The following is an 11,418-nucleotide window of genomic DNA, read 5'->3' as shown; positions in this document are numbered from 1 at the left end:
AAAGCAAGCAGGAACAGCAGCAGGCAGGCTCAGATAATTTTAACCGCCAGGCCCATTAGCAAACTCAAACCATCCAGGAAGTCACTGGGAAGCGGCTGCCTGGTCATTAAAATCAGGCGGCAGTAGACCGTCACTGGGAACTCGGGTATGGTCCTTGACACAAGTGCTCCCTGCCTCAGGCTTCCTCCCCTGATTGGGACGACCCAAGGCTTCCTTGTGAGGCCCGGAGGAGCATTCCTGCTCCTCTTGCCCCACAAGGAAACTAAAAAAAAAAATTATTAAAACTTTGCTGGGCATTTTCTGGCCCTGGCTGGTGTTCCCAGCAGGATTTTTCCTGGCAGGAAGCGACCACAGTTTCCCCACTTAAGCCTCAGGTTCAAATGGCAGATCTTACCTGACACATTCACACTTCCAATAAGGTAACGGAATAGAAATCAGGAGCAAGAATGCTGGTCAGCTTTTCTGCTGTCCAACCCAGGAGTGCTGAGGCAAATTGTAACCAACCTGTCACCATCGCAGTTGAGATCAGTTAGCTCAGCACAGATTTGGGATTGAATCTGGGACCTACCTGGTGTATGTTAGATCAGCCACTGATTGGATATATGTGCTGAACCAGGTAAACAACTTATTTTCTGAACACAATTTCTATACAAAATGCTTTCACAGTTTCCTTTCAATCACTGACAAAACATTACTTTAATAAGTAAAACAAATCAAGGGAATTGACGAACTAAATTCAAAGTCAACTAACACAATCTATTTAAAATTGATGATTATGTTCACAATTCCTCACATTGAATTACAATCTAAATTAGGCAACTGTGTGGAAGTGCTGTGCGGAGGCCAAATGTTCCCTACAGGAAGAGAATGAAAATTGGCGAGCTGGTCTATTACTGTTGTGCAATTCCTAGTGACTGACACTGGAGCAGACCTGGGAACAGTTCTCCGAGCGAAGAAAGGTGATTGGAGACTACAGGGTGAGAAAATTGGGCAGGCAAATTAAAACAAATGATCCAAATAGGAAAAACACATCTCAAGCCCCCGTTTCTCAGATGTTATTAAAACTTGAACAGTTTTCCAAAAGGCCTTCGATAAGGTACCAAACAATAGGCTCATGTCAAAGATTAGGGCATGTGGAGTCAGGGGATAAATAGCTGAATGGATAGCAAATTGGCTACAAAATAGAAAGCAGAGAGTGGGGGTAAAAAGTTGTTATCAGATCGGCGGAAGGTAGAAAGTGGTGTTCCCCAAGGATCAGTGCTGGGACCATTGTTATTCATAATTTACATTGATGGTTTGGACTTAGACTTGTTTCACAATAGCAAAATGTGCAGATGATACAAAACTGGGGGGTATAGCTAACAGAGGAAGAATGCTACATAATACAAGATAATATTAGAAATGTGAGGTAATGTATGTTGGTAGTAGAAATAGAAACATCATTTACACATTAGAAAATTTAAAAAACTGAATAAGGCAGATGAGCAAAGGGATATAGTGATACAGGTAAACAAATTATTGAAAACAGAATCACAGCTTAGAAAAACAATTAAACAAAGCACACAGATTTATTTCTAGGAGTATAGAATCCAAAAGTAGTGAAATTATGCTAAATTTGTATAGGACCATTGTCAGGTTGCACTTAAGAGTATTATGTGCAATTCCTGTCTATACAAAGGACATAGAAGCATTGCAGAAAGTGCAAAAAAGATTGACAAGGTTGGTACCAAAACTGGAGATTATAGTCATCAGGAAAGATTGAGGTTACAGAAAAGATGACCTAATAAAGGTCTTTAAAATTATGATTGGGTTGGACAAGATAGATATGAAATATTTCCATTTGTGGGAGAAACCAGAATTAAGGGTCATGAATACAAGATAGTTACTAATAAATCCAATAGGGGAATAAGGAGAAATTTCTTATTCGTGAGAAATTTCTCACAAGTTGTTAGAATGTGGAACTCACTACCACAGGATGTGGTTGAGGCAAATAGCTTAGATGCTTTAAAAAAAAAACTAGATAAGAACATATGGGCCCAAGTTTCCCCAGGAGTTGCTCCTTTTTTTTTTTGGAGCAACTTGATTTTTCTGGACTATCTTTTTAGTTGCAATTCTAGCCATTTAATTTGCGCTAGTGTAAGTGAGTTAGTTAGGTTTTTTTTGTTCAGTTTAGTTCAAAGGGGGTGTTCCCAGCCACTTACCCCTGTTTTAGGTGTTTGGCCAGCAAATAGTTGCTCCAAACTAACTTAGGCCAGCGTATGTTGCCACTTCTGTCAGTACAGAAAAACCTTAAGAGTTAAGGATTCGGCGCAAGTAACTACATTTAAAGCACCAAACAAAGCACAAAAAGTAATAAGCAATTAATTAATAAAATAGAAGGAACCCTGCACCTAAAGCACCAAGACCAAAGTAATAAGCAATCAATAAATAACAAATAAAAAAATAGAAGGAACCCTGCACCTAAAGCACCAAAATCAATCAGTAAATAACATATAAAAAATAGAAGTCCTACCTTAGGGAACGCAGTGGGCCACCGATGAGGGAACCCATTCGGCCAGGGTTAGGGACGGTGTGCTCAGGCCCCTCCCACACAGCCTGCAGCGCGTACTCACAGATTTGGCCTGCCAGGAGCTACTGCATATGCGCACAGACTCAAGCACACATGTGCAGAGGTCCCGGCACGGTTTTCAGCGCCGGGACCTGGCTCCGCCCCCAATTCATTGGGCCACACTGCGCCACGACCGAAGAGAGGCTGGGGAGCGGCCAGAATACCGACGTCTTTTTTCGGTGCGCTTGGAGGCGGACAAAAACGGCGCATCTCGGGTGAGGGCACCAGAAAAGCAGATTAGGGAAACTAGCCCATAAGAAATAGGAGCAGAAAAAGGCCATTTGGCCCCTTGAGCGTGCTCTGCCAGTCAATAAGATCATGGCTCATCTGATCTTGGCCTCAACTCCGCTTCCCTGCATGCTCCCCATAACCTTTGACTCCCTCATCATTCAAAATTCTGTCTATCTCCACCTTAAATATATTCAATGACCCCACCTCTGGAGTAGAGAATTCCACACATTCACGACCCTGTTAACCCCGCTCAGAAATGTATACGTTTCAATAAGATCACCTCTCATTCTTCTAAACTCCAATGAGTATAGGCCCAACCTGCTCAACCTTTCTTCATATGACAATCCCTTCATCTCTGGAATCAACCTAGTGAACCTTCTCTGAACTGCCTCCAATGCAAGTATATTCCTCCTTAAATAAGGAGACCAAAATGGTACACAATACTCCAAGTGTGGTCTTACCAATGCCCTGTACAGTTGTAGCAGGACTTACATACTTTTATACTCCAACCCTCTTGCAATAAAGCCCAACATTCCATTTTCCTTCCTAATTACTTGCTGTACCTGCATGCTAACTTTGTGTGTTTTATGTACAAGGACCCCCAGATCCCTCTGTACCACAGCGTTTTGTAATCTCCCTCCATTTAAATAATAATTAGCTTTTTTATTTTCCCTACCAAAGTGGATAAACTCACATTTTCCCACATTATACTCCATCTGCCAAACTTAGCCTATCTATATCCCTTTGCAGATTCATCGTGTCCTCCTGACAACTTGCTTTCCCATCGATCTTTGTATCATCAGCAAATTTGGCTACGTTGCACTTCGTCCAAGTCATTAATATAGATTGTAAATAGTTGAGGCCCCAGCACTGATCCCTGTGGCACCCCCCACAGTTAGTTTGCCAATCTGAAAATGACCCATTTATCCCGACTCTCTGTTTTCTGTTAGTTAGCCAATCCTCTATCCATGCCCCCAACGCTGTAAGCTCTTATCTTGTGCAGTAACCTTTTGTGTGGCATCTTACTGAATGCCTTCTGGAAATCCAAATACACTACATCTACTGGTTCCCCTTTATCTGCCCTGCTCGTTACATCCTCAAAGAACTACAGCAAATTTGTCAAACATGATTTCCCTTTCATAAAGCCAAGCTGACTCTGCTTGACTGTATTATGCTTTTCCAAATGTCCTGTTATTACTTCCTTAATAATGGACTCCAGCATTTTCCCAATGACAGATGTTAGGCTAACTGGTCTATAGTTTCCTGCTTTCGGTCTCCCACCTTCCTTAAATAGGGGCGTAACATTTGCAGTTTTCCAATCCTCTGGGACCTCTCCAGAATCCAGGGAATTTTGGTAGATTACAACCAATGCATCCATTATCTCTGCAGCCACTTCTTTTAAGATCCTGGGATGTGGGCCATCAGGTCCAGGGGACTTGTCCACCTTTAGTCCCATTAGTTTGCCTAGTACTTTTTCTCTAGTGATAGTGATTGTTTTACGTGCCTCCCTCTCTATAACCCCTTGATTATCTTATTGGGATGCTTTTAGTGTCTTCTACCGTGAAGACTGATACAAAATATTTGTTCAAAGTCTCTGCCATTTCCCTGTTCCCCAGTATTAATTCCCTAGTCTCAGCCTCTAAGGGACCAATTGTTTACTTTAGCTACTCTCTTCCTTTTATTGTACCTGTAAAAGCTTTTACGGTCTGTTTTTATATTTATGAAAGATGAGTACATGAGAGAAAAGAGAATAGAAAGAGCTGAGGCAGATGGAATGGTGGCGGGGGTGTGACTATTGTGGAGTATAAATACCAACACAGACTAGTTGGGCCGAATGGCCTGTTTCTGTGCTGTTTGACAAATTTGCTGGAATTCTTTGAGGATGTAATGAACAGGGTGGATAAAGGGGAACCATTGGATGTGGTGTATTTGGACTTCCAGAAGGCATTTGACAAGGTGCCGCGTAAAAGGTTACTGCACAAGATAAAAGTTCACGGGGTTGGGCGTAATATATTAGCATGGATAGAGGATTGGCTTACTAACAGAGAACAGAGAGTCGGGATAAATGGTTCATTCTCTGATTGGTAACCAGTAACTAGTGGGGTGCTGCAGGGATCAGTGCTGGGACCCCAACTATTTACAATCTATATTAATGACTTGGAAGAAGGAACTGAGTGTAACGTAGCCAAGTTTGCCGACGATACAAAGATGGGAAGAAAAGCAATGTGTGAGGAGGACACACAAAATTTGCAAAAGGACATAGACGGGCTAAGTGAGGGGGCAAAAATTTGGCAGATGGAGTATAATGTTGGAACGTGTGAGGTCATGCACTTTGGCAGAAAAAAATCAAAGAGCAAGTTATTATTTAAATGGAGAAAGATTGCAAAGTGCCGCAGTACAGCGGGACCTGGGGGTACTTGTGCATGAAACACAAAAGATTAGTATGCAGGTACAGCAAGTGATCAGGAATGCCAATGGTATCTTGGCCTTTATTGCAAAGGGGATGGAGTATAAAAGCAGGGAAGTCTTGCTACAGCTATATAAGGTATTGGTGAGGCCACACCTGGAATACTGCATGCAGTTTTGGTTTCCATATTTACGAAAGGATGTACTTGCTTTGGAGGAAGTTTAGAGAAGGTTCACTAGGTTGATTCCAGGGATGAGGGGGTTGACTTATGAGGAAAGGTTGAGTAGGTTGGGCCTCTACTCATTAGAATTCAGAAGAATGAGAGGTGATCTTATCGAAAAGTATAAGATTATGAGAGGGCTTGACAAGGTGGATGCAGAGAGGATGTTTCCACTGATGGGGGAGACTAGAACTAGAAGGCATGATCTAAGAATAAGGGGCTGCCAATTTAAAACTGAAATAAGGAGAAATTTCTTCTCTCAGAGTGTTGTAAATCTGTGGAATTTGCTGCCTCAGAGAGCTGTGGAAGCTGGGATATTGAATAAATTTAAGACAGAAATAGACAGTTTCTTAAACGATAAGGGGATAAGGGGTTATGGGGAGCGGGCGGGGAAGTGGAGTTGAGTCCATGATCAGATCAGCCATGATCTTATTGAATGGTGGAGCAGGCTCGAGGGGCCGTATGGCCTACTCCTGTTCCTATTTCTTATATTCTATGTAACATCTGAAAAACATTCGGGAATCCTAGCAGTTTAGTTAGTTATCGTGGATGCCACCAGTGAAACTAAAAGAAGAATTAGGCGTTGAGTGAAAAGAACAAACTGAGAAATTAGAACTCCAAACATCATAGCTATTGATCAAGGTCTTGCTGACTCACCCAACAACCCAGTAGGACATGATAGCTGGTGGCTTCTTCTGGTCAGTCCAGTTTTCAGGACTACATTGGAATAAGACACCATGTTCCTTCAATGGACCAAGTCCTGAGCTACTTTTCCTGAGATTTATTTGAGTTGAATTGTGGATAATATCTGGATATTTCCTTTCCTATTAAAAATATATTTAAAAAAATCAGTGGTTATGTCAGATTATATTCTGCAAATTACTATGCACATCTCCAAATACTGAAAGAATTCCCGTTAATTTAACGTCTCCACTTTGTCTGGTTCTAAGACTTAAGTGCTGATAATGGACTTATCAAACGGTAGCACACATGTTGCAGGTTAGCGCACAGAAGGTGATTGGAAGTCTTTAGAACATAAGAACATTACATAAAAAATAGGACCTGGAGTAAGTCATACTGCCCGCCATTCAGTAAGATAATGGCTGATCATCGACCTCAATTCCACTTTGAACGCCCGCTTTTCATATTCCTCGATTCCCCAAGAATCCAAGGGGCCGAAATTGCCCCCCCCCCCCTTTAAAGTCCATGTGGTAAGATCTTTCTGACTGGAGGCAGGCGGATGGGCCAACCTACCCAAAATTGCCCCTGGGTTGGGGATAGCGCCCACTTGCCCACCCTGTCGGGCATGTGCCGACCCCTTACCGCCTGGCAGTGACCCCTTTCCGCCCTGCAAGGGAAGTTGCCCAGAGGTAGCGGAGCCACCGCCACTCGGTGCCCCTGACAGCTTTTTCCGGTGGGAAGCTACCAGTGGCTGGGCAGCGCATCCACCCTTAAAGGGGAGGGTGCACCGCCGCAGCCGCCATTTTATTTTAATTGTTGGCCGACTCTGAAATTAGCCCGACAATGGTGGCCATGGGATAGGGGCACCCTATCCTGGGTGCGGGGCCACTGGCCCGGCCGAAGCTCTCCTTGGTGGCCCAGTGGGCACCACTAAAGTGGCTGCAGAGCTCGCAGCGGCCCTACCCTGTAACTGGAGGAGAGGGCCAATGCTACGAGTCAACACAACGCGGTACATCTGCGTCATGCTGACATCATCAGCATCGCGCTATCATGCTTAGTGCTGCGCTGATGATGTCAGCATGAGATTACCCACCTTCTGCCACGCTCCCGGCGCACTTCCTCCCTTCAGCCACGCCAAACACCGCCGCAAGGATTTTAAAAAAAGTTAAAGAGGCCAATTTCCCTCTTATCTCCGCCCTATGGATTCGGGTGGAGAATATTCATTTAATTTGAATTATCCGTCCTGTTTGGGGCGGAGGGCAATTACTAGCCTCAAAAACTATGTAACTCAGCATTGAATATACTCAAAGACTCAGCATCCACAGCCTTCTGGGGCAGAGAATTCCAAAGATTCACAACCCTCTGAGTGAAGAAATTCCTCCTCATCTCGATCTTAAATGGTCTATCCCTTATCCTGAGACTATGCCCCCTAGTTCTAGACTCTCTAGCCAGGGAAACAACCTCTCAGCATCTACCCTGTCAATACCCTTCAGAATCTTGTATGTTTCAATGAGGTCACCTCTCATTTTCTAAACTCCAGAGAGTATAGGCCCATTCTACATAATCGCTCATCATAAGACAGCCCTCTCATCCCAGGAATCAATATAGTGAACCTTCACTGCATCGCTTCAAAGGCAAGTATATCCTTCCTTAGATAAGACCACCAAAAATAGACGCAGTACTCCAGGTGTGGACTCTCCAAGGCTCTGTATAATTGTTGCATGATTTCCTTACTCTTATACTCCATCCCCCTTGCAATAAAGGCCAACATGCCATTTGCCTTCCTTAATGCTTGCTGAACCTGCATGCTAGCTTTCTGTGTTTCTTGTACGTTGTCATCCAAATCTCTCTGAACACCAACATTTAAAAGATTCTCACCATTTAAAAAATGTTCTGATTTTCTGTTCTTCCTACCAAAGTGAATAACCTCACATTTCTCTGCATTATACTCGATCTGCCACCTTACTGCCCACTCACCCACTCACTTACTCTATCTATATCCATTGCAGACTCTTCTTTGGGGCTGAAATTGCCCTTTTGCGGAGGGCCAGTTAGCGCTGCTGGCCAGCGCTAACGGGGCACCAATGAGTAAGCGCGCCAGCCACATTAACCCGTGCAGAATTGCCCTCGAAGTTCCACCGGCAAAAAATGGTTTGTGCCTCGTCCCTCGATTAGCGCATTGGTGTGGCGCACGCATGGTGGTGACCTCCTCGCCGCGCGCGCCGACTCCTTATCGCCCTGCACCAACCCCTTTGCGCCCCTCCAGAGACACGAGGGTTGGTGGGGCGATGCTATCGACAGCTTCTCGGTGCAAGAAGCTGCGATGCTCCAGCCACCTTTAAAGGGGAGGTGTTAGTGCGACATCCGCATCTTTTTTCTGTTCACTGACTTTTCAGTTGGCATCACTAAAGAAGCTACAGAGTTCGCAGTGGCCCTCCCCTTAAAAGAGATGCTGATATGCTGAGGGCCCCACGAACGCTCTGTTACTGCAGGCAACATTTTTTTTCAGCAAAGAGCCCAAATCTGTATGTGCTTCATGTGCAACGCAAAAATATCACTTTCAGCAAAATGACCGCCTCAAACCCAGCATGGGGCAATTTCGGTCCCTTTGTGTTCTCACAGCTTACTGTCCCACCAAGCTTTGTATCGTCAGTAAACTTGGATACATGACACTTGGTCCCTTCATCCAGGTCATTAATACAAATTCACTTTCTTGATGAATACATCGAAAATTGGGTGAGAAAAATAAAGGATGTACAGCAGGAAGCTGTGAGCCATTTAATTCAGAAGCACACAGTTCAAATGCTAGTATTGACCATCACTCAACTCTGTTCCCTTACCAGGCAAGCTTAGTTGGCTGTTTGACAGGCTAAGGTAGACAATTCCCTATATCATAATAGCAACTCAAACCCGTCAGAGTAAAATCTGTTGAAACTAAAGGGAAAATCACCAAAGTTGGTAACACTAGTTGAGATATAATGGAACAAGTGGTCTCTGAGTAAAACTGCCAATATTTGTGTTATTTGTTCATGGGATGTGAGCGCCGCTGGCAAGGCCAGCATTTATTGCCCATCCCTAATTCCCCTTGACAAGGTGGTGGTGAACTGCTGCAGTCCGTGTGGTGAAGGTACTCCCACAGTTCTCCCACAGTTAGTGAGGGAGTCCCAGGATTTTGAACCAGCGACGATGAAGGAATAGCGAGATACTTCCAAATCAAGATGGTGTGTAACTTGGAGAGGAACTTCGAGATGATGGCGTTTCTATGCACCTGCTGCCTTTGTCCTTCTAGGTGGTAGAGGTCATGGGTTTGGGAGGTGCTGCCGAAGAAGCCTTAGCGAGTTGCTGCAGTGCATCTTGTAGATGCTACATACTGCAGGCACAGTGCAGGGACTGAATGTTTCAAGTGGTAGATGGGGTGCCAATCAAATGGGCTGCTTTGTCCAGGATGGTGACGAGCTTCTTGAATGTTGTTGGAGCTGCACTCAACCAGGCAAGTGGAGTGTAATCATCACACTCCCGACTTGTGCCTTGTGGAAAGGCTGTGGGGAGTCAGGAAGTGAGTCACTCGCCGCAGAATACCCAGCCTCTGACCTGCTCTTGTAAACACAGTATTTATGTGACTGGTCCAGTTAAGTTTCGGGTCACTGGTGACTCCCAGGAAGTTGATGGTGGGGGATTCAGCAATGGTAATGCCATTGATTGTCAAAGGATGGTGGTTAAACTCTCTTTTTGGAGATAGTTAATGCCTGGCACTTGCGTGGCGCAAATGTTACTCGTCACTTATCAGCTGAAGCCTGAATGTTGTCGAGGTCTTGCAGCATGCAGGCATGAACTGCTTCATTATCTGAGGAGTTGCGAATGGAATTAAAGACTGTGCAATCATCAGCAAACATCTCCACTTCTGACGTTATGATGGAGGGAAGGTCATTGATGAAGCACTTGAAGGTGGTTGGGCCTAGGACACTGCCCTGAGGAACTCTTGCAGTGATGTCCTGGGGATGAGATGATTGGCCTCCAACAACCACAATCATCTTCCTTTGTGCGAGGTATGACTACAGCCATTGGAGAGTTTTTCCCCTGATTTCCATTGACTTCAATTTTACTAGGGCTCCTTGATGCTGCCTCGGTCAAGTGTTGCCTTGATGTCAAGGGCCGTCATTCTCACCTCAGCTCTTTTGTCCATGTTTGGACCAAGGCTGTAATGAGGACTGGAGCCAAGTAGTCCTGGTTGAACCCAAACTGAACATCAGTGAGCAGGTTATTGGTGAGTAAGTGCTGCTTGGTAGCACTGTCGACAACACCTTCCATCACTTTGCTGATGACTGTGTGTAGACTGATGGGCCAGTAATTAATGGATGGGTATCTATTTCTGTAATCTCCTCCAGACCTATAATACCCCGTGATCTCTGCGCTCCACCGATGCTGGCCTCTTGAACATCCTTGATTTTAATTGCTACAGCAGTGGCGGCGGTACCTTCAGCTGCCTAGGTCCTAATCTATGGAATTCCCTCCCTAAATCTCTCAGCCTCTCTACTTCTCTTTCCTCCTTCAAGACGTTCCTTAAAACCCAACTCTTTGACCAATCTTTTGGTCATCTGCCCCAACATCTCCTTATATGGCTCGGTGTCAAAATGTTGTTTTTTGATAAGGTTTCTGTGAAGCACCTTGAAATATATTATCTATAAATGTATATTATTGTTGTTGTCATTGGCCAGATTGGATTTGTCCTGCTTTTTGTGGACAGGATATATCTGGGAAGTTTTCCACATTGTCAGGTAGATGCCAGTGTTGTAGCTGTACTGGAACAGCTTGGCTAGAGGCATGGCTAGTTCTGGAGCACAAGTCTTCAGCAGGACAGCCGGAATGTTGTTGGGGACCACAGCCTTTGCTGTATCCAGTGCACTCAGCCATTTTTTGATATCACATGGAATAAATTGATTTGGCTGAAGACTGGCTTCTGTGATGGTGGAAGATCTCAGGAGCTGAGATGGATCATCCACTCTGGCTGAAGATGGTTGTGAAGTGAAGCCTTGCCTTTTGCACTCACGTGTTAGGCTCTGCTATCATTGAGGATGGGGATATTCAGAAAGCCTCCTCCTCCCATTAGCTGTTTAATTGTCCACTACCATCTTCAGACCTGAACCTTTTACCTCTTTTACACTTCCCTCTCCCGCTTTTTCTCTTTCCCTCCCCCGCTTTTTCTCTTTCCCTCCCTTGTCAATATCCAACATGTTGTAAGACTGTTGTGAAGCGCCTTGGGACGTTTTACTA

At 44.6% G+C, this 11,418-nt stretch overlaps 1 protein-coding gene across 3 annotated transcripts in view; it reads right to left on the bottom strand.

Annotated features, from left to right (window-relative positions):
- Positions 1-11,418, bottom strand: part of intu (inturned planar cell polarity protein) — a 194,174-nt gene that overhangs the window by 2,643 nt on the left and 180,113 nt on the right. For 2 of the 3 annotated variants that reach the window (XM_070871827.1, XM_070871828.1), the window contains exon 15: positions 6,124-6,290. In XM_070871827.1, coding sequence (XP_070727928.1) covers positions 6,124-6,290 — 167 coding nt within the window. Of the gene's footprint in view, positions 1-6,123; positions 6,291-11,418 lie in introns of those variants that run through there. The other variant, XM_070871829.1, reaches the window with a different exon arrangement.

This window comes from Pristiophorus japonicus, chromosome 2 (genome assembly GCF_044704955.1).
Source record: "Pristiophorus japonicus isolate sPriJap1 chromosome 2, sPriJap1.hap1, whole genome shotgun sequence".
Classification (NCBI taxonomy): domain Eukaryota; kingdom Metazoa; phylum Chordata; class Chondrichthyes; family Pristiophoridae; genus Pristiophorus; species Pristiophorus japonicus.
This window is presented reverse-complemented; position numbering and strand designations above follow the sequence as displayed.